The sequence below is a fragment of the Rhamphochromis sp. 'chilingali' genome, assembly GCF_963969265.1.
Source record: "Rhamphochromis sp. 'chilingali' genome assembly, chromosome: 12".
NCBI lineage: Eukaryota > Metazoa > Chordata > Actinopteri > Cichliformes > Cichlidae > Rhamphochromis > Rhamphochromis sp. 'chilingali'.
Window position 1 is genome coordinate 10847478 of NC_137939.1, and position 24158 is coordinate 10871635.

General features: G+C 43.4%; 1 protein-coding gene across 1 annotated transcript; it reads left to right on the forward strand.

The window, feature by feature from the left end:
* Positions 1-5510: 5510 nt before the first annotated feature.
* arhgef19 (Rho guanine nucleotide exchange factor (GEF) 19) lies at positions 5511-24102 on the forward strand. The gene is made up of 16 exons (XM_080899916.1): positions 5511-5867; positions 16610-17318; positions 17415-17909; positions 18501-18633; positions 18716-18801; positions 18908-19164; positions 19258-19418; positions 19528-19680; positions 19932-20061; positions 20214-20288; positions 20377-20466; positions 20559-20722; positions 21644-21802; positions 21891-21970; positions 22060-22164; positions 22289-24102. Exons 2-16 carry the CDS (start codon positions 16631-16633, stop codon positions 22441-22443), a joined length of 2931 nt encoding a protein of 976 aa, XP_080756042.1. The 5' UTR covers positions 5511-5867; positions 16610-16630; the 3' UTR covers positions 22444-24102.
* Positions 24103-24158: the final 56 nt, after the last annotated feature.

The following is a 24158-nucleotide window of genomic DNA, read 5'->3' on the forward strand; positions in this document are numbered from 1 at the left end:
GGCATGAATTTATAAAGCATAAATCTATGTATTGCTAAATAATTAAGCAACGTATGTGGGGAAAATTAGTATGTTGATTGGCTTCCACTAGCTGCAGCATGCACTGTTAATGCTACCTGACGCCACGCAGGTGTGGGACTTACTTGCAGTACTGTGTGTGTATCCCACGCAGCCTCAGATTGACTTCAAAGTCTGACAACATGAACTATTTAAATGATGCCAAATGTTGTATTGACAGAGCATAGTTTGAAATTGCATAAATTCCAATTTGCAGTGTTTTTCTTGGAGTTACTGTTGGGATACCCAGAGGACCTGAAATGTAATGAAGTTGGATTACACCTTGACTCTGCAAAAGCTCATCCTGAATATTTTGGGGGGGCTTTATAAAACTCCTCTGAAGGCACAGAAGGCTTCAAACAAAGGAGTGCACAGGATCAGTAGTGCCACTCATGGAAAGAAAACAGACTTTTATGTGTGAGCTCGGCAGACTGCCTCTTTAATGTGTATTGTTATTATCTTTATGACGAATGCTGACTTGAGGTCAAAGTTCACCTTTCTTGGACAAACTGTTACAACAAGATCAACAGAGTCAACAGTGCTTTGGGGTTTTTTGCTCCTCATTTTCACAAAGCTGGCATTGTTCACTGACTGTATTATCATCACATAGTTTATGCTGCGTTTTCACTCAGCACCAAGCATGAAAGTCTTTTCTACGTGAATGTCCTGCACAGTATGGCTGTACAGTACTGTAAACAGGAGTGAAACAGCACCTGAGCAGAGGCCATATTTTACATATGAGCTTTTTTGTCATTTTTGATCAAATAAATCTAGTTTGACGAACGCAAACACCTCCTCGATGTGGGATTCACAACCTCAGAGATGCTGTACTTGCTGGAACTTTAATCCTTCCACACCATCTGTCTTCTCCACTTTCTTCTTCTCTTCATTTTGCCCTCCTTCTTAAAACATCACCTTCCCCCCAAAAAGATGAAAAGTCTCTGATTTATTGGGAGTCAGAAACAGACAGGTGTTTCATTAATGATTTCCCTCTTCCTCTCCCTCCTCCCCACACAAAAACTCCACCAATGGCTGTGGGCAACTCCTGACTTTTACTTCATCTCATCTCCTCTTCCACCTCAGTCTCTTTTTTTTCATGTTATTTCATTCCTGAAGTCACTTTTTTTGTAATGAATACTATCTTCTTCCTCCTCTTCTCTCTCTTGGCCACATTCATCCTTTAGATTGTTGTGATTGCTCTGCGTTCCTCTGCCATGGCCTGCAGGAAGAGTGAGTTAGTACATGTCAGCGAGCACAGGTATGCGCTGCGGACACCGGCTGGCTCATTTACCGGCTGCTGGAGTGAAGTGAGGGAATGTTTGCATGCAAGCAAGACATGGCAACGAGGCATATGATGAGGACTCAGCTGAATATTTTTTTTAAAAGCCCTCGAAACTTGCCTGATAGTCAATGCATTAGCATTTCAGTTGCAAATACTGAGAAATACAGCTGCATTTCAGGGTTCAGTCAGTGTTACGTGTTGCCTGATATATATGTATACATATATGTATATGTATGTGTGTGTATATATATATATACACACATATATATATACACACACACACGTGTATATGTATACATATACACGTGTGGATACAGACGCCCCAGGCAGGAATCGAACTTGCGATCCTCTGTTCCAAAGGCGTGTAGTCTAACCACTACGCTATCCAGCTGCTTTGGATAGAAGCCACTGACATAAAGACAAGAAAGCTCCTTACCATGCATGGAGGGTTTCACCCCAAGTCCAGCACCCTGAGGCTTTACGCTAAGCGGAAAGAAGGGGGCCGGGGACTGGTGAGTGTCAGCACCACAGTCCAGGATGAGACAAGGAACATCCAAGAATACATTGGGAAGATGGCCCCAACTGACCGAGTGCTCAGTGAATACCTCAGGCAGCAGAAACCCAAGAAAGAGGAGGGAGACGAGGAACCATCATGGAAGGACAGGCCCCTGCACGGTATGTACCACTGGCAGATAGAGGAGGTGGCTGATATCCAGAAATCCTACCAGTGGCTGGACAAAGCTGGACTGAAAGACAGCACAGAGGCACTAATCATGGCAGCACAAGAACAAGCTCTGAGTACAAGATCCATAGAGGCTGGGGTCTATCACACCAGGCAAGACCCCAGGTGCAGGCTGTGTAAAGATGCCCCAGAGACAATCCAGCACATAACAGCAGGGTGCAAGACGCTAGCAGGCAAGGCATACATGGAACGCCATAACCAAGTGGCCGGCATAGTGTACAGGAACATCTGTGCCGAGTATAACCTGGAAGTCCCGAGGTCAAAATGGGAGATGCCCCCAAGGGTGGTGGAGAATGACCGAGCTAAGATCCTGTGGGACTTCCAGATATAGACGGACAAAATGGTGGTGGCTAACCAACCGGACATAGTGGTGGTAGACAAACAGAAGAAGACGGCCGTAGTGATCGATGTAGCAGTTCCGAATGACAGCAATATCAGGAAGAAGGAACACGAGAAGCTGGAGAAATACCAAGGGCTCAGAGAAGAGCTCGAGAGGATGTGGAGGGTGAAGGTAACGGTGGTCCCCGTGGTAATCGGAGCACTAGGTGCGGTGACTCCCAAGCTAGGCGAGTGGCTCCAGCAGATCCCGGGAACAACATCGGAGATCTCTGTCCAGAAGAGCGCAGTCCTGGGAAAAGCTAAGATACTGCGCAGGACCCTCAAGCTCCCAGGCCTCTGGTAGAGGACCCGAGCTTGAAGGATAAGCCGCCCGCAGGGGCGTGCTGGTTGTTTTTTATATATATATATATACATACATATGTGTGTATATATATATATACATACATATGTGTGTGTGTGTATATATATATACTAGGGGTGCAACGATACACAAAATTCACGGTTCGGTTCGGTTCGATACTTTGGTGTCACGGTTCGATATTTTTTCGATACAAAAAAAAATGTTCATGCCTTTTTAATTTGTCATTTATTAAAATTATAAATATATATTTTAACACAAAAGTAACGTTTTTAAATTTAACCCTAACCCTTGTGCGTGTTGTTTTTTAGCTCGTCATATTGCAGCCACAGAAATTCTTTTGTCCATGAAACCATAAAGCTGCACTTTCTTTTTGCCTTATAGTCTGATTTGTCATAACTTCTCCGTTTTGTGGTAAGCTTTTCTTTGGCTGTCACTTCTTCACCCTGACCTGTCTTATTTGGCTCAGCAGAACTAAAATATATATCTGTCTGTGAAGGTTCTCAGTCATCCAGGTCATCGTAGTGAAATATATATCCTGCCGCACTCACATAAGCTCAGCGATTCTCTGCGCGATCAACCTCTCACATGTTTAAGCTGCGGGAGATTTCACTTGTCATGTTTGCATAGTAAGCTAACAATTAATAAGACGATGTCAGAGGAATTGGTGCACAAATTATCATCACTCACAGATCAGTGCTGTCGCTCTCTATACACAGTTCGCGCGATTGCAAAGTGAAAGCAAAAAAACAAGCGCAAATTCAAACACGATTTCAATATGTCACATATTGACAGTGGCTCACCCAATGACATAATTACCCAGCTACATTTCTGAAAGAATGCAAAAGCATTAACATATATTTTTCCTTCCTACAATAGCCCGACAGGCAGGGCAGAGATAGCCCCGGGACGTCGGGCTAGCGATATTGCGAGCCCTGTATCTGATTGAGGAATCACTCATCTTTGGAAAAGAGAGTTTATTACAGAGAAATGTCTCTTTCCAAAATAAAAGCTATACTATCCGCTTCTTCTGGGCTATATTCTCAGCAGCATATTAAACATATCAGGTCTCCATAAGGAGAATCCTGTGCTAACAGCTGTCTAAATGACTCGGCTAAAGTTTGTAGCATGCATGCTTGTTGTTTTTGTCTTTGCACTAGGATGATGTCGGTGTAAATGTGCAGTCATATTCGTTGTGTTCCCACTAGTGCTTTCAGGTTAATCTCGTTGAAATAACCTTAACGCCACAACACGGCAAATCTCCGTTAACGAGCTACCCTATACAGAGGGGCTAGACGGCCAACACGTTAACGAGCTAACTGCGCTAACACACTAGCTCCCACCCATGTAATTGAGCATTGCATGGCACATCCAACATACTGTTTTACTTTAGTCCATGACTCGCTTACCTTCAGGGTCATACGTCACATGAAAACCAAAATAATTCCAAACGCCAGATCTGAATGAGGGTGGGGAGGTCCACTTCTGTCTCGCTAGCTTGCCCTGCGCTCTTCCTTCTGACCATGCTGTCTGTGTTGAGTGCTCAGTGAATCTGCGTTCGACTACTCCGCCTAGGCTGCACTCTCGAGCCTAGGCGGAGTAGTCGAACACAGATTCACTGAGCGCTCAACACAGACAGCATCGTCAGAAGGAAAGTTGATAAAATAAATTACAAATTTTGTATTGTTCTTTTTTTTCTCCCCTTTGGTTTTCTTTCTTTCTCTCCCCCTCTTTCTTTCATTCTTTCCCCCTGTCCTATCCCACAGTCATGTCTGTCCCGTTTGCAACTGAAAATAAAATAAATTCATAATTATAATAAAGGTCAATCAAATGGACCAATATGATGATCCACTTAAAATAAATCCTCTTGGCATCTTTCTTGGCCTCAAGACAACAATTCTGATGGCTATAGATCCAAACGGGACACAAAAAAAAAAAAAAAAAAAAAAATTGAAAATTTTTTTATTGTTCGATACATATGCGTACCGAACCGAAAGCACTGTATCGAACGGTTCAATATCGATACGAATATCGTTGCACCCCTAGTATATACATATATGTATATGTATATACATGTGTGTATACATATACACACATGTATACGTATGTATACACACACACACACACACACACACACTATTAGTCGTACTCGTACTCCCACTGATTAGTACACCAATGTCCCGAGTTAACCCAACTCACAACTGCCATTCTTTTTCATGTTTGGTTGTTGAACATTGCTGATCCCTCTATAAACGGTTCAAGCGTTCCTTTGCAGCTTCTCTCCGTTTCCATCTCGGAGTCTGACATTTGGTGAAAGCTGCATGCAGGCGTGCGCTCGCTCCCGCAGCCAGAGGCATTTCTAGCAATGGAGCTGCACGCACAAAATCCAACATGCAAATCTCTGCCTTTCAATCCCCATGTGCAAATCTCACACATTAGGACGGTTCCCAATGCATGCACACACAAAAGTAATCACTTTTCTGATAAAGTAGATACCCCACTGCCCTCACATTCAGAGTTTTTAGTGGTTCAACACTTCCATAGAAGTGCAACCTTATCCTTCCAATTTATGTTCCCTTTCAATCTCAGGGCAGGTGCTGAAATGGCAAACTAAATAACTATCAGTTTTATAGAACGGGCAAGAGAAGGGGAGGAGAATAAGAGAAAATAAGACAGCACTTCCCTAACAGTAGCTGTGTGTGTGAGAGAGGGAGAGGGAGGGAGAGAGAGGGAGAGAGAGGGAGAGAGAGAGGGAAAAGCAGAGGGAAGGGAGAGCAGAAGAGCTTAGAGAGGGGATCTGCATTGCAAGTAGCTCTGAGTGCAGCAAGCGGTGGCTGTTTTTTCTCAACCTGTTTTTGTTTTTCTGGAGAGGGGAACAAGAACAAGGAGAAGATCCGAGCGGAGGAGTGCAGTTTATAAAAGTCCAGGCTGTGTCTAAAGCTACAGGGAGGACGAGGGAGGAGAGAAGCCGGGAGGAACACAAGGCAGCAATGGATAACAGAGTCCAGTCTGACCCTGGGATGGCCTGGATTCACACACTGCTGCTGAACTCCATCCAGCACACACATTAGGCTGCTAACACCACTGAGGTACAGTACTAAACATACACCAGCAATAACTCTGAAATAACAAATTAAGTCATGAAACCAACACACACATTCCATCTTGTCTCTGATATCAGACGGCTGCTGTGAGTGGAAGTTGAGTTGCCCGAGAGTGCAGGCTGTGCTTTGTGTGATACACTTGAGGAAAGTAGTGCTGTGCAGCTCGTCAGGTGCATTGCATAAATATGACAGCTTATAAACTCTCAGCTGGATACAGGAAGCACAGTCATGAGACGGGTTATCAGGTGTATTGTCTACCAACAAAAGGCATCCATTTGAACACATTCTTTAAAGCCATGTGTGTGGTAGAATCAAGTTAATAGCTTAACCATTGTGCTGGCTTCCCCGCTTAGGCAAAGTCTGCAGATAGTCAAGTTACCCAACTCAAATTGATGCATGTATCCTGCCAGTGAGATTATTAGCTTCTGCTTTAATGTATTCTCTTGGAAGAAGCTGCTTCTTGCATCTGTAATGTTTCCAGCTGCTCCCTAGGCAGTGTAGACTAAGGTGAGCCTTGAATGTGATGGTTACAGTGGAGCAGTGAGTTGTTGCAGAGTGGGGCAGGTAAGTGCATGTCTGGAATATGCTGGATGAAGGGTTGTTAAAAACTACACAGGGCTGAAACTTGGCACTTCAGCTCAAACACGCTGCTCAGTTCTCCTACTTGTTAGATTTTAGCATAATACTCAAATCCACCTCTGTGTTTGTGGCTCCTGGCTAAGAGCTTGTTACTAACCCTTCCCTTTTCTGGCTCCGTGTGCTTCGAAACGTGTGAGTGCTTGTATTAATTAATGCCTTCATCTGCATATGTGACACGAAGGGCTTATTCAAAAGCCCCAAACTGGCCAAATTGCTGACGCCGCTTCATCAGTGAATAAAACAGTAATGCACCGATGACATTTAATAGCTGGAAGCTGCTGTGTTTCTCTCGCTCACCCACTGAGAGAGAACACTCTGACTTGTTCTGAATGTCTTTCTACTATCATCAGCAAAATCCCAGGTGATGGCTGGCCCTCTTTCTGCTATCCTGATGACTAAGTGCGTTGTCATGTGAGTTGACGGCTGCCGATGATGATGGCGATGACGACGATGATGATGTGTATGGATAGTCTGGAGATTCATATTTTGACTGGAGCACAATTAGATAGTTGTGAGCGGTTTTGTGGATTATCTGATTTACTGCGGTGTGTTTGTCTCGAATGAGCCATATGCACATCATACGGGCAGAAAGTGTAAATCAGGACCTTGGACTGTTTTACTACACTTTATTACAGGCTGGAGATCGTCTCTCTGATAATCTATCTATCTTTTTTCTCATTGGAGGGAAAGAAAGATGTTTGATGACTGACTTGTTTTTCTTTCTGACTACATTTTTTGGTCTCCCAGCAAATGACTGAAGTTCTGATTTCACTCTGCACGCCTGCTGATATCACAGATTTATAACTTTGCTTGCCGCAGGAGCCCTGCCTTTCCCCAACACTTCCTCCCCCACACAACTGCATGTCTGCAGAGCACCTGCCCCATCACCTGCCACTCAGACACTGGCTGTCTGAGTGTGTGTGTATGTCTGTGTGTGCATGTGCACATGTTTGTGTAGGTGTGTGCAAAGTTTAGGAAAGCAATCCTGGATGCCACACCTCTCGATCCTCCCACCTCACCTATCCCTGCTAACCTTGCATGCAACTGCTTCCCTGTTTACCTCATGGGATTTATAGATGTTCACAAAAATTGTCATAAGTGCCTCTGCTCTGGTTTCCTCACTCACCTGTTTTCCTTAAAAACTAGGCTAAGATCACTAAGCAGCACTGACTGAGAGCAACCTGTCATTTAACCATGAGTGACACTGATATTTTAAACTTACTTGGTCATGTTCCTTTTTTTTTTTTGGCTTGTGGCCTAAATAGCAGCAGTGTTAACAGCCCATAATAGCAGCCTTTTGCTCCTGCTTGTGTGATTTCGAGTTTCTTTGTTTGTCTCCTGCCTCAGCTTAGCGGTCAATTTCAGAGGAATGAGTGTGCCGAGTCATCCGGGGAATGTGGAAAAGTGTCTCCTGCGTATCATCTGGGGGTAGGGCGCCTCTCAAGTTGGACGTGAACTTGTCTTCAAAACCTGTACTCTGAAACAGGCCACCTACTGAGTTAAAAGCCTCTGCACTCAGTTAATAATGATAAGCAAGGCAATGGCTTTGATTTGTATTTAGAAACGTTTTTTTCTGAGGCAAGCAGGAGGCTCCAGCCTCGCTTTGAAAACATAAACTTTTTACTTTTTAGGCAGCAGTCCATGGCTCTGTCAGAGGGCTTTTTGGCCCATATACAAAGGTTAAAACCAACAGAATTTTGAAATCTAAACCCAGGGGCGATGTGTACAGAGCACTGCCCTGACTGCGTTGCTGCACACCTGTCTAAGACTGTAGCCCCAGGTTTTTGACTTGGCCAGTGAGACGCATCGTGTGTTCACATTTGGGCTCGTGCACGATAATGCATTCTTGGGTTTGGAAGCAGTGCCCTTCATTAAAATGTTTTCTGCACATCTGTGCTCTTCAGGAAAAAAAACATAAACCAGGTGTTGCTTTCACATTCATCTGCAGCATGTCTTCTTTCCCAATTTAAAGGCCATTCAGCTCTCTTTCACACCCACTAATCCCCTCGATGCTGCTCGTATTCACAGTTTGGTTTTGAATAGTTTACAGCTTTAGCTCTCAGCTAAACACGAATCATTTCTGAATGGTCATCTCATCAGGCGTGCTCCACTTTTGCCTGATCACATTTCAAAACAACTTATAGCTTGTCCGTGCCTGTCCGCATGATAAAAGCGAGGAGCATGGGTAGGGCTCGGTGCTGAGAGATACTGTAGTTAAAAGTGCAACAGAGAGCGTGTGTGCAAACACAGGAGCTGATGAATGCGAGAGATGCAGCAGCAGTTTGGTGTAAAGTAGGTCAAACTCTCGAGAGCTCGTGGCAAAAGATCAGATTAGGAATCAAAGTGCTCTGATTGACAGTTGAAGAACTAACAAACCCCCCATCCTCCTGTTCAGCAGACAGATGTAAGCCATAAACTAAAATGAAACCAATGCAGTTGCATGAATGGCAGTCAGTTATTAGAACTCTTCTGGGCTAAAAAAAAAACAAAAAAAAAACAACCCAGAGTAATAAATTGAAAGGATGTGGTTTGTGACAGGCTGGAGCCTCCCCCAGCTACCACTGGGTGAGAGGGAGGGTACACCTACAAGGTCGCCAGTCTGACCACACAGACACGGGGAGAACATGCACACAAAGACCCAGTCAAATGGTTGTCGAACTCAGGAGCTTCTTGCTGTGAGGCAACCTCTGCTCCACTGTGCCACTTGAAAACAAAATGTAAACTTTTATCAACAAACCAAATCATTTGTCAGGAACTATTTTCAGCTGTGGAGTAATCCGGATTAGATGTTTGAGTATTTAGAGCAGTATATGTAGGACTGAGTTTAAACTATAGTTGTACAAAAGGGTTAGGTTTGTGTATGGGATTTTCTATGCCCCCTGAATGCACCATCGGGGTGCATGTCCGCAACTTTAGTTCAGGGACAAACGGCAGCCGAACAACGGACAGTGTGTGCGTTCATAAGACCAAACCACACACATACACACCCACACACACTCTCTCGCCCAGCTGCGGGCACATTCTCAATTGGAAATACAAAGAATGACAACTTTATTCCTGGACTCTGCCTGTTTGTTCCTCTTACATCTGAACATTTGCAAGTGTTCTGACCCGACACTCTGAAGTGATTGCTGCCAGCTCAGATTTCTTTAACCCTTCTGAACAATAGTGATTTGCTTATGTTTGTAGTAATGAATAAAGACACCCAGGAGTATCAGAGTACTGTGTTTAAAATATTTTTTAGCATGGAGGAATATGTTTTATCATCCTCTGGATATATAGCATTGGGGTTTCTTGCTAATATTTTAAGGTACAGTGTAAAGTGTCCTGAACTTCTTCTGTGAATTGGTGCTCAAATTAGCTAAAGAGAAAAAATATATAGGATACTAGCATTAGCTAGTCAGGTAAGAGAGTCAGTTAAATCTAATATGTATGAATATCTAAAGGCATTTATCTAGTGGTTGGAGAAAAAGAAGATATTTGAAGACTTGATGATATGTATAATGGAACGTTTACTATAAAAACGACATGCTTGCTGAATTTTAACTAATCTGATTGGGTTTAACTTTTCATATCTCCGCATAACCTGCTAAAACAGCTCTCCTTTTTTTCAAATCTCATTGCATTCTGATAACCATCCTCTGTCAGAAGGTGCTCATTATCAGATTTTCTGGATTTACAACCTGTTGGATCTTTGGCTCTCCATCTACATGGTAGCTTTTGCGACTCCTGACAAAGCACCATAATTAGATCAGGTTATTTCCATAAGTTTTGTCAATAGCTCCTTTGTGTCGTTGCTATCCTGGCTGCGTGTCTCTTGTGCATCAGCTTATCTGACTGCAGTTGTCATGGCGGATGAGTGAAGCCGGGAGTGGGGGGCAGGAGAAAGGTTAAAGGTCCAAAAGTCTTGGCGTTTATGCGTGAGATGGTCGCCATTTTTCCAGGCTGTTAAATGAGGGTTCACTGTTTGTTCATCTCTGCTAGCAGGAAGCCCACTGGCCGAGACAAGGTTAGAGAGGGCCTCTCTACATGTTGTCGGTTTCAATTAAAGGCTGGGAGCCCCTCTCTCTGCCACACGCACACAGACATTCAGGTGTACCTTTTGAGTTGTAGCTTTGTGCGATTATTAGCTGGGTTGTCAGCATGCATCTTCATAGTGTCCCAGTAGGTCATGGGTAAGTTGCCTGAGGCTTTAGGGGAGGATTAGGAGAACCCACACCATGTGTAAACATTTAGGTAACCCTCCCACTAACACCACCACTACCAACCTTCTCTGTAGCCTCCGGGGTACTCACCTGTCGCCACTGGTGGAGGCTGGAAGAAGAAGTACGAATACCAAGAAACTAAACTGCCTGACCTAAAATTCACCCATCTGCTTTAAAACTGCTGACATGTTTGATCTGACAAAAGAAATGCTGATTAGCGCGTCAACCTGGACTACTTCTTTCACTAGAATTCAGCACAGCTTAATTTTGAAAGATTAAAATGAAACACCATGAATACCACCTTATTTTCCACACACGTGTCTGTGTTGCACATTTGAAGCGGTGCACAAAATAAACCTGAACTGAGGCAAATTTCCATCAGTGCGGTTGAATTAATTTCACCTTAATTAAATGCATATTTTAAGAATCAGCCGGGAAAGTGCAACTGCACTATAGATGCGTTATCAACTGTAAGCAATCAGAAAATACTAACAGATAAATAGCAAAACACTTTCTAATGATTTAAGCCGTCATAATCATCCATAAAATGCTGTTTTTAAAACTATGGTAGCTGCACTGAAGCACAAGGTTCAATTGCAACATTAATAACAACTCCAAAGGCTGTGGTTTCAAAGATATTTACTCATTTGCTAAACATGCCTACCTCTGTAATATTCTGTTAGATCTAAATTTTCTCGACAAGTTCCCAGCTGCCTTTAACTGTTCGTATGCCAACGCATCATAATTTGCATCAAATTAGTCCTAGTTAGACATCGTTTTTTGCTCTACAGCAGCTTGTAGGATCTCATCAGAACTGAACACGCTGTGAAATATGCTGTTGCAACAACAGAATACTGCATCAGACGCTTTATGCTTTCCATTTTGAAAGCTGTTTCACATCTGTCCCAGCGCTCAATGGAAATATTTCGAAGAAAACAGAGAGCTGAGGAAGGTGCTTTTCCCTGACGCTGAATGATGTCACGTCTTGTCTCGGCAGACAGTGCTGTGCTCTTTAGCCTGCTGCTTGGCAATTAGTGGTCCGATGTGACCGAGCTGAACTGCGATCTCACACATACACGTGAGATGGTCGCACCACACTGCCAGGACACTCCACGTCTGTCTGACCAAACACACTGAGGACGGGCAGTCATGGAAAAAAGTGTGACTGTGTGTGTGTTATCTTTTCATTGTGCCTGGTTATTCATATTTCTGCCATAAGGCATCGTAACGCTGCAAGGAAGGAACCTTAAAACCTTAAATTATTGTAATTTATCACTGGCGCCTCTTATGGAGCGTTGTGTGGGTTGCAGCATCATAGCAAAGCAAAGTGTGCATTGGCCTGAAGGTTAGGAAAGTAAAGTGTTTATACTGGATCCTGATGATCAGGATTAGTTTATCTTAGTTTATCCATTCAGCCTGGCAGTGTTTTTGTTTTAAGCTCAGTTTAGTTTAAGCTGGATTCCACAGTGGCTTTAATCATTTATTGTTTAACATTTACTATATAAGCAAATGCACACTATTGTAATCTTTGCATTCTTGTAAATAACCATATGAACATTTTTTTTATTGCTACTATGTCTGTGTCGTTTTTTTAAAAAGCCGTTTTTATCCCTTGACGTTGGTTGACGGAGAGTCACTAAATGACAAAGTATCTTTATCTCTATTTATTGTTTTTAGGGTTATTTTTGGTCTTTTTTAGTTATTATAAAATGGGGCGCATTTATGGGGGGAAGATTCAAAGCTGTTCAGAACATTTGATAGAAACATGAGAGTCTGTGAAAGCAGCAGACCCAAAGTCGTGTAGACACCAGTCCCACAAACACAAATGCACCAGATCCTCACCGCGCTGGTGATGAAACGCTCGGTATTTTTACTTTGTTTCAGTTTGTTTGGTGAGTGCAGATCATCATTTCAGCTAGTTTCTATTTTTTGTTATTTTTAAAATGACTAGATTTTTTTTTATTTCAGCAACTGAAAGTTTTTTACTAAACCTAGTTTTAGTCTTACTCAACGTAGAGATTTTTGTTGGGGGGTGGGGGGTGCGCCTTTATCTGACATATTGAGATAACACATTTCCAAAGAACTAAAATAATGTACATTTTTAAGTGTTATCTATTTTATCTTGACTAATCATCAACACGCTTTATTTTTCCTAGTTTGTGATGTTAGACGACATTGTCTGTTTCCGGCCAGGGAAATGGCATCAGTGAAAACTTTTTTTATTTTTTTTTATTTGAAGAGGCTAGATCTACTCTTATACCGTTTCTTAGTTTTATGATCCCTGAAAATAAAAATCCTTTAGTTTTTGTACTTTTGGAGACCACAAGCTCAGTCTTCGTGGGCTCAGATCAGCGTTACTTCTTTCAGGCTGCGATTAATGTGCGTTCAGCTCTCTAGTGAGTATTTACAGACGCAAATGTGGAAAAGACTTAAAATAAATTACAGTGCCTGTGTTGATAGCTGGATTACTTTGGCTGTTTATTGTTGTCAGCTAGCCAGTTAGAAAAATCCCGTGGAGCTGCACCATGGCAGAAGGTAACTTTTGAATCCAAGTGGGAACTGGGAATGTACAGTGGTTGCCGTGTTTTAGTAGATCAAAGGTCAATCACAGCGAGATAACAGCAGTAGTAAGTGCTGCGTGGGACGGGTTCATGTTGATGTTTGAATAATATCTTGATCACCAACAAGTTTGTGATAGATTTGCTTACGTGCCCATTTAAAGCAGTGCTACCTTTATACACCCTAGCATTAGTAAAATAAACAGTGTAGACATGTACATCTTCACTGTCAAAAACCACAAACAGCTCCAGCAATGAATCCATTTGTTTTAAACTCCCAGCAGCAAACATCAGACAAACTTTAATTATGCGATTACACAGCGTTTTGGCTCTGTTGACGTGCTGAATCAGCAATAGATTTATGCTCATATTCCTGCGCTTATCCCCATTAAAGGATTATTTTGAGACGTATCACAATTAAAAGTGCTCCTCGTTTGGCTGCTGGCATTAAATGCACGCCACAGCGCCACTCATTAACTTCTGTATGCAGACACGCTGTCTTAGAGCAGCCTAGTGAAATTACAGGGGGGGAAACACTGGCAGCAAAGTCCACAACAGTCACAAAATAACACCCTGCTGTGACAAGGGAAATTACACGTCTTTGGAATTGAAATTTTAATAGTGCATAGATATAATTGTATCAGGGAGAGGAATGCGCACCACATGTAATCGGATGCTTTCATGTTTTGATAAAACACAGCAGTGGGATTTATTCTCAGCTCTTTAAATCTTTCTCTTGGTCAAATGAAAAGATGAAACTAATGCGCTGCGCAGATTTATGTTACATTTAACGTGCTGTTAAAGGCTTATGTGAACATTCATTCATTAGGATAGATTATTTCCCTTATTTGCTAGACAATGCACTATAAACGACAGCGGTAGAGAGGGTTTAGCTAATACTTGACATACACTACAGCAGGATTAGAGTATAACCAGCCAGTAATCACATGCAGATACCAGTAAGCTGGTGTCATTATGCAGCAGTGGTCGAGATGTGTTTATATGGCTCAGTGGCTGCACTATATGAGTGGATCAGTATAAGCAGTTCCCACACCCTCTCAGGTGTCCTGTGCTCAGGGCGGCCTGGCCCAGGTACACAGATAAAGGCTGCCTTTGTCTGCAGCGGGGAACAGGTAACCATTTGAGCCTGCCTACCGTGTGTGTGTATGTGTGTGTGTGTGTATGTGTGTGTGTGTGTGTGTGTGTGTGTGTGTGTGTGTGTGTGTAAGAAAGAAACAGAGAGATAGGATTGACTGGTCTGCCTACCTTTGCCACAAGAACAGGTGTGGCTTTTCAACGGCCTCATATTCACAGCATACACATCTGCGCTCAACAAAAAGGAAGGTAAACTGTGATTTCCAGTCCGTGATTCTCCAGGCAAACAGGCAACATTACAAACATACTCTCAGTGAAAGCACGAGTGTATGCTTTTATCCACTTAAGGGACACTAGGCACATGCCAATTACAGGTACTCAGGTTAATGGGATACATTAATGTAAAATGTAAGCTTCTCGTAAACATTTGCAGTGTGAGAATGATGATTAAACTCTAAATTACAAAAAAAACATCCCCAAATTAAAGGGTATAATTTCTGGCTACAGAGAGCCTGCACTGTGTGTGTGTGTGTGTGTGTGTGTGTGTGTGTGTGTGTGTGTGTGTGTGTGTGTGTGTGTGTGTGTGTGGGCTGTTGTGGAAAAATACCGATAGAAAAGTTTGTCATACAGTACACTATTTTTGCACTCTGTGAGTTTACAGGAGTTTAAAATAATCAAGTGAAGCTGGATAGATTTAAAATTAAACATGCAGGCTAACATATTTTATCCTGCAGTGCTAACAAGTTATGCTGCAAGATATATATTTTTCATGAGCATTCAGTAGTTATCTTTATTAAAAATGAACAAAAAAAAGAAGTGACTGAAAACAAATGTGGCACAAATGTGAGCGTGCATGTGTGGAAAACGGTATTAGTGCTTGCAAATTTGTTTGCTACGTACAGTTTAACCAAGTGCTTCAGCCACAAGAACATATATTTTAAAAAAAAAACTTGACCTGACAAAGAAATTAACTTTTTGTTATTATTGCCAAGAAAACAGAAGAATCTGGTGTGCTGCCATCGACAGCAGTGTGATTATGCCAGAACCACATGCCTAGGTTCCTGCGAGGATGTGACTTGAATATAAAAACTATTTTTTAATAATCCCTACCTCTATATCCCTGTGTGTGTGTGTGTGTGTGTGTGTGTGTGTGTGTGTGTGTGTGTGTGTGTGTGTGTGTGTGTGTGTGTGTGTGCTGTACGTTCGTGTCTGCCTTATTCTTTTCCCTAGGTGTTTAGGCCAAAAGTTGAGGATTACTTGCCCAGGAAGCAGTGTAAGCAGAGACAGAGCTCCACTGGTGTGTGTGTGTGTGTGTATAAAGAGCCTGTCAGGAGAGCTAACTTTATGACCCGCTGCTGTGTTTCAGCAGACACTCACTGTAAATAGTCAATCACTAAAGGTGCCTGCTGAAGACAGCAGCTGACAGGAAGTCAGAACAACAACCAGACTGACAGATGAGTGTAGAGCTCAGGTGAAAGGTGAGAGTGCTGACGATCTCTTCCTCCGTCTGTTCTTCTGTTGTGGTATTCTGTCTGGAGCTGCAGTGTGTGCACGTGTGTGTGGAGATGTTAAGTACAGGGGGTGAATGCTGTGTGGAGAAAAGTCCTTTAATTAGAGCAGGAAGACACTGCATCAGACTTAAATGTGCGTGCGTGCGTGCGTGTGCGCGCATGTCTGCACATGTCAGTTTCAGGGTCCTTTTTCATGGAGCTGTATATGTGCCTTTATCCTGCTGCACGAGTTGTAAAATGTGAAGAAAGGGTTTTAGAAGGTCGTTCTTGTGCCACCTCCACACAGTCGGCATCCATAAATGATCTAAATGGTTTCACAAACTTCCAGAATTTGGACTGCTGCTTATTAGAACTGAAAACACCGAAACACTCGATCGATTGTTAGGAATCCTCTGGCGACACTAAGCCAGGCTGCAAACACTGAGCCGCGTCCGACCATGTTCGATTGCAAGATAAGTGGTATGCTGCTGTAGTCATTCTGTCCAGCAAGGTGGTTGGAGGAATTATGTTTGCTCCATGTTTTTCAGATGTTACTGCAGAATTAAATGCTATTTTTTAGGCAGTTCTAAATCCTGAATGTAGATTTTCTAAATCCTTTTTTTATCCAGTCCCTTATGAGCCACTGTTTACCAAAGCTATTAACAAAGTTCCAGTCTGCAGCTCATTTGCATTTGAATTAGAAAATAAGAATTTGTGATCTTCCCTCTCTTCTTTTTTAGCTCTCATGTGCCCGTTCAGCGATGCTCCCCGGGTATGGGTTCTCACCTTTGCCTGACTTCCAGCCTCACCTTCATGCCATTCGCTGCCCAGGAGAAGCCCCCAGCATGTGGATCCCGGGCGGCTCGGCAGAGTCCCAGAGTCTGAGTGAATCCACCGAGGACAGACGTCTCATCCACATGTGTCACCACAAGCACGTTGCTGTGTGCCAGCAGGAAACGCTGGCCTTTTTTGAGCTACAGCCAACAGCGACTCACAAATTAAATGGTTTTGGCTCCTCGAGGCCGGCCATTATACCACACGCACAGTGCACAACACACTCGCAGCATCTGAATGGTTGCAGACAGACGCTAAACGAACAGAATGACACATGCAGCAGAGGCCGCAGGACAGACAGCGAGCGTGGAACAAATCTGAATTCGAACTCTCCCACACTCGCCGCAGGTGACGGCGAGCTTGAATGCCAAAATGGCAGCAGGACTCGTTCGCAGGAGGAAACTGAAAAGCCACAAACGGTCACGACAGTATGTCGTCCTCTCCACGCTGCTCTTAGCCTCCCTCTATCGTTCCCTCTGTCCTCTCTGTACACAAACAGAGACTCCTTGGAATCTCAGCTACCGTCGTCACCAGAATGTCCTGGCATTCAGGGCCCAGACTCCTGCCAGCCTCAGAGGAGAACATCACAGGCTTCCCTGAAAGAGAAATCCATCCGTGAGTGTAAACCTTTTGTTTGATTTGGCAAATTAGGCTCTAAAGCTCCTTAACATTCTTTCTTCTCATCTAATAAAGTAATTTTCTCATGCGCAGGGAGAAAGATGCAGGTTTATTCCCCAGACAGTCCGAGTGATGAATCGCTCAGCAGCCCAGTCCTGGAAGCAGACTACATCTTTCCTGGACCTTTTGCATCTTTCTTAGAAGAAGACCTCAGCGGAATATCTTCACTAGAGACCATTTCAAGTCCCTCATCCACAGACGGTGCTACGGATCTCTCAAACACCAGTCACGATGATATTTTTAATCTACCCGAAGAACCGTTGCAGATAATAGAGGACTCGATGCCATGTGTAGGAGAGGTGAGTGGCAGCATGGACACATCGATCGCCGCGGGTGGAGGGAGCTCTTTGTCACGCACCCGCCAAGGCGACCAGGAACGGCGGCGCTTCTCAGCTTCAGAGATAATATCGAGGCTTCAGCTATCGCAAAGGAAGAACTCCTTCACCTTGAAGCTGGGGAAGTCGCTCTCTGCTCGGGTAGCCTCCAGGGACAGACAGAGCTCCAGCAACCTCAACCCCAACACCGACTGTGAGTAGACAACAGTGATGGATCAATCAAGAGTTTTCCAAAGCAGCCCAACGGATTATAACAGATCAGTGAGACAAATTAAAGATGACTTAATAAGATGACTACCACAGCATGCTGCTTGGGGCAGTTTATTCATTTACTTCTTCCAAAAGTTTCAATCTTAAATGCCTATTAGAAATTTAGCATTTACTGAGCAGAGGCAAGAGTGACCACAAGCTGCAATGACTGCAGGATTCAGCCACATTAAAAGTTCTGCTGTGCTTTAAACTCGAGGGGTGAATGTTAGTGGAACAAAGCCTAACCACTCAGGCAACAATCATGAAATCATCATCTCTAATAACTTTGCTATTGCTGCCAAGCACCAAGCACAGGCTGACTGTAGAGTGTACAAACTGACAGTGATAAATAGCTTTTCCTATGTTCTCAGAAAAGAAGCCTCAGGTTAATCCTTAGTGTAAAAAGTCATGAAAAAGAAAGTACAACAGTTCTTTGTCTCCTTTATTGCATGCGGTCTATCAGAGTAGGTCTCAGAAGGTCATGTCATAAATGCCATAAATCTCACATCCACTATCTGCATTTCATTCTCCTAAGGTAAGTCAAACTCAAAGCAGCGGAGCTCAGGAGGCTCCAGTGACAGCGCTCCCCAGAGTCCCGTGGGACCAGCACCTTCCTTTCCCAGCAGTGACAATGGGATGCCTTTGCAACGCTGGAGCGCCAAGCTCGGGTAAATAGTAGCAAAAATAGTGCTACTTAAAATCTGTAAAGAATAAATCAAACATAGAGTTTCATTTCCCATCGTTTCGCAGAATGCGTAAGAAATCCATAGAGGAGGACCTGAACACACATCCATCTGTTCCTAGTTCAAATCGACTGTCACGGTTTTTACCCAGCTGTAAGTTCGCTTCACTTACTGTTTGTTTTTTCCAAAACTGTAAGATATTCCAATCTTTACAAAGTCTTACCTGTTCTTTCCTGGAACAAACTTGCTCTTTTTGCAGCGATTCTGTACCAGGAATACAGCGACGTCGCCATCAATAGAGAGATCCAGAGGCAGCAAGGGAAGGAGCCGGGCACAGAGGAGGAGGGGCTCAGGGAGGAGGGCTCTGATGGGATCCCGTCTCCATCAAATCTGTCCCCATCCAGCTCCTTTCGCTCATCGCGAGGCTCTGCTTTTGCACTGTGGCAGGATATACCTGATGTTCGAAGCAGCGGGCAGCTCGACAACTTCAGCAACGAAGAAAGGAAATTACAGGAGGTGAGTAAAATATTACGTTTCCGTCTCATTTCATCTCTATTTCACTCTTACTGCTCTTTATAAAGCTGAATTGCTGCTTTTATCTAAACTCAGGCAAAGTTTGAGCTGGTGACGTCCGAGGCGTCGTACATTCGCAGCCTGACAATCGCAGTGGACCACTTCATGCTATCACCGGAGCTCGCAGACTGCCTCGGGGCTCAGGAAAAGCAGTGGCTCTTCTCCAAGCTGCCCGAAGTCAAAGATGTCAGTGAGAGGTGAAGTAACACGCAGCTGACGTCCTTCTGTTACCCTGAGGTCGGCGTGTGCTAACATCTCCAGTATCACATCTCCTTCTCTGAGTCTCTCCTCGCTTGTTGCCTGTAGATTTCTTCAGGATCTGGAGCACAGGCTGGAAGAAGACATTCTCCGTTTCGATGTGTGCGACATCGTCCTGGACCACTGCCCGTCTCTGCGAAGGGTTTATTTACCCTATGTCACCAACCAGGCTTACCAGGAGCAGACATACCAGCGTTTGCTGTGAGTGTAGAAACACATCAGCCCCGGAAGACGTGAGCACACATCTGCACATGTGCTTGACCACAGTGCATAAAGTCTGATTGTTGTGTGGCTGTCTGAGAGTGCTCTGGTGTATTTTCACGCCTGCATGACTTAACTTGCAGATGATTCATCTCGACTAAGAGCATGTTTTCTCAAGCTGAATTGGATGCTGGAATTTTGATTCACTTTCTCTGAAAGTCATTAAAACATTTCTCGCCCTGTCCTCTCAGGCACGAAAACCCTCGTTTCCCCGGCATCCTGGCTCGCTTGGAGGAGGACCCCATCTGCCAAAGACTTCCTCTGACCTCTTTCCTAATCCTCCCGTTTCAGAGGATCACGCGGCTTAAAATGCTAGTGGAGGTACACGCTTAAACATTCACTGCAGAATTCCAGTTGAAACCCAATCATACGGAACTGCATACAGGATAACTCTTCGTTTTCCCCTGCGACATCACCACACAAAAGTATTGTTTACTCCTTGGAACATCTTCAAAACCATCTTTACTTTTCAGAATATCTTAAAGAGGACAACACCGGGTTCCCGAGATGAGGACACCGCCACCAAAGCTTTCAATGAGCTAAAAAAGGTGGTGATTATCATCTGTAATAGCCAGTTGGACGAGTACCAGTAGTGAGACATGACAGTAATCACCATGTTGGTATTTGTCTTCTTAGATCATCAAAGAATGTAACTCCAGTGTGCAGTCGATGAAAAGGATGGAGGAACTCATCCATCTCAACAAGAAAATCCACTTTGAGGGCAAGGTGAGGGAAGCGTTTGAAGGTTCCTCTTATTATCACATTTTTGTATTTTTTTTTTTGTTCATTAAAGCGGAGCCTGCTTCCTTTCTTTGTAGATCTTTCCTCTTATTTCCCAGTCACGTTGGCTGGTAAAGCACGGAGAACTCCTGGAAGTAGACACTCAGACAATGAGCATCTCTGGATCAAAGCTCAAGTTACCCACCAAGCCAGTGTACCTCCACCTCTTCAATGACTGCCTGCTGCTGTCCAGGAGGAAGGAGTGAGTTACATTCAGTGTGCACACAAAGAAAAGCTGAAATATTACTCTAATGATGCATAACATGAAAAGTGCCAAAGGTGTGGCCAGAAAAATTCATCCATTTTCAGTAAACTGCAAGCGGCACACTGGCGAGGACCCCAGTTTGGGTCATTTCCACCGGTCTGTCTCAGGCAGTAGAAGTCTGTGTTGACAGTCTAACCCCGGGCCATGAATTCACGTTGCAGAGCCCCATAAATGTCGGGGTGGGGGAGTCCAGGATGTGCTCCCGCCGCTTTGATTATTGAGATCTGGGGACTCTTTGACCAAAAGCTGCTGTTTGGTCTCTTGATCTCATCAAGACTGATCACCCTCAGCATGAAAGTCGTCCCACTTTCACATCGAAGTTTAAGATCCCGTGTCAAAATGGAACAAATGCAGAGGGTCATAATAGGACTTCCGCAGAGCATTAAAAAGTGGTAAAAGTGCCAGAAGCGGCTCAGATATGCATGAGAAGATGATCTTAAAGGTGGTATCTACCTAGTTTAAAGGTGTTGTTTCAGTTTGACAATTTGGTGTTTTTCCCAGACCTTTAACCCCACAGTGAGGTGATCAGGTGACTCTATTATGCTGTAGGCAGCATTTTGCTGCCATAATATTGGTTCGATTGTCCCTTTACAAGGAAGAATCCCTGCAAATCATTTCAAAGTTGTAGTGAACGCTCTTTATTGAGGAGTGGTGGAGTTTTTCCAATATTACAGGCTACACCTGCACCAAATAGGAAAAGATTGCTGCTTCATTCCTTCTGTAGAGTACCAAAACCAAGTAGAATGGGTAGGTGGTGCTAGTGGTTCAACAACTTACTGAGATGTAGTTTTATCTATGAATTTGTATATACTGCTTGCTATTGATCATTATACTAAAATGACCCATTGTCCTTTGCAGTACATGGAAGTTTATGGTGTTTGTACACGCTAAAATCGGAGAGTTGAAAGTGAAGGATCTCAGTCAGAAGCTGCAGGGGATCTCAGGCTTCATCTTCCACCTACAGCTGTGTGAAGGCCAGCAGCTCAAACATCAGATTCTGCTCAAATCACACACCGAGTGAGTGTCATGTCTTTGTCAAAAGCTTCAGTCACAGCTGGACAAGTTAAGTTGTTTAACCGCTCCTGTCGGCTTTGTGTTTGCCAAGGAGCGGGAAGCAGAGATGGATCACCGCCATGTTTCCGTCTGACCCGCTCGTAGACATCGAGCAAGCCAATGAAAATGATGGTCAGTGGAGATCTATCAGTGCAGAAAGATTTAAGGCAACACTATTCACCTCCTCATTCATGTTCTCGCTTCGTGCCTTTTCCTATTAGATATATCGCAAGTTCAGTGCATCAAAAGCTACCAGGCTCAAGAGCACGATGAGTTAACACTGGAAAAAGCTGACATTCTTCACGCCAAGACAATTACAAGTGATGGTAAGAATCGGGCAGTCTGTTTTTTTTTTTTTACCACTCCAGCCTGAACCTAAATGAACAGAACATGGATGCATTAAACACGCAGCTGTTTATTTGATGTCTAAGGGCTGCTGTGTTTCAACAGGCTGGGTGGAAGGCATCAGGCTGTCAGACGGGGAGCGGGGCTGGTTCCCCAAATGCTACGTGGAGGAAATCACAAGTCGCAGCGCGCGCCTCCGCAACCTCAGAGAAAATATCCGCATCAAATGTGTCACACAGAAACTGAAGGGAGAGCACTAACTCTTTTTAACTTGCAACTTGTCATGTGTTAAAGTTGCATTTTGAAGCTTGTGGATGATTGTTTTCTTTTTTAGATGGACGTGGGACCTCCGTAAAGTATGCAGGTGCTAAAACAAGCCAACGTGTTTTGATTGTTATCCCCGTGGTTGACATTAGCAGTTTCCTTTGGCACACTAGCTCCAGAAAGAGAGTGCAAAGCTTCTAATGCTCATTTTCCATTTGTAGTTTAGACTTTCCACACGTAAGACTGTAAACTACACAGGGGGATTACTTTATGCATGATTCGGTACCATTTTTACAGGCTGGAAAGAATGAAGAATGTGGTTTAAATATGTGCACGTTCATCACCAGAGGTAGTAAATGTAAGCATCACTAAGCAAGTCTGTCACTGTTTTTCTATCATGGCTCATGTGGGGCACAATCTTACTTTGGGCTGTCTCCTGGCCTCTGTGGGGTGCTGCAGGTTCACTCTTCTAATAATCAGAAATGTGCTTGATGCGGGTGCTGCTTCTGAGATGCCTCAGGACACACCACAGGCAGTTTTTTCACATTCATATCTTCACGTGATATACGATTTTTTTACCAGTGCAACAGCGCATTATTGCCATCTACACCCTAAAGTGATAAGAATTTGGTCAAACATGCTTACCTCTTTACTAGAGGATGATACCTTTTTATCTGGACATGATCTGCAGTACCCATGCTGTGATGAAGTGCTTTCAGGACGGTATTTTAGAAATGAAACAAGTCGTAGGGTTTAATACCGGTTACACTGTATCCACATATGTAGCCAAACCCTGATATATTGTGTGTATTCCTCTGTGCCATAGACTTCCACTTTTGTTCAGAATCCACTGGTGACATCTCTAATTTGTCAGTCGCACCATGACTGGTGCACAACAACATAACATTGAAACATCTACTCCTGTTTTAGTAACATCTGCATGAAGTCAAAGCCGCAGCGAGCAGCTGTTGACCTATAAAACCAGGAACTGAAAAACCTACCAGTTTCACCTTGTCGGGCATTTACATTAACCATCCATGTGGTAAATGTGGACGTTTAGCGTTACATGTAATCATTTTAAAAACTTTTTTGACCCAAATTAGCAATATAATTGATTATACCGTTATACTAGAAATACTGAAAAAAAAACTGCTTGCATACACTAAGCACTAACTTGCGTATAGGTCTCCATCCTTCAAATTATTTTGTGTAAAAATTCACAAGTGACCAATAGCACAGTGTGACTGAGCTGAAAGCTGTTGTTAATGAACCACTTTAATTAAGATTCCAGTGTAAATTCATCCAGCGGCACATGAAATGTTTGTAACACAGCTTATTTCTGTATCTCACTTCTTAGTTTTAATTTAAACTGTTGCAGTTGCAGTATGTGTATTTATAGTTACTCCTCTAGCTGGTTCCTCTCTAAGGAGATTCTGATGTAAATGTGTTTTCCGATAAAATGGGTTTGTGTATAAAGAGCAAAACGTTATGACTGTAATTTATATGAACTAAGATTTGACAAATACTATTGTATAAATATGACATTTGGAGTCAGTTTAATTCCCAACGCCACAGTAATTACAAGCGCTGTCAGACACTGGATGTTTTCTGGATTTCTGCACATTACTGTAAATGTTTTGCCTCTGAAATAAACAGATCCTTACAATATGTTGTTTGGAATTAAACTTTTTTAAATAGTTTATTTTGAAAA

Coding starts and splice junctions, on each gene's coding strand:
- arhgef19 (XM_080899916.1), top strand. CDS start 16,631: ATGCTCCCCGGGTATGGGTTCTCACCTTTGCCTGACTTCCAGCCTCAC. Junction 20,289..20,376: donor CTTTCAATGAGCTAAAAAAG/GTGGTGATTATC, acceptor TTGTCTTCTTAG/ATCATCAAAGAATGTAACTC. Junction 21,971..22,059: donor GCAAGCCAATGAAAATGATG/GTCAGTGGAGAT, acceptor TTTTCCTATTAG/ATATATCGCAAGTTCAGTGC.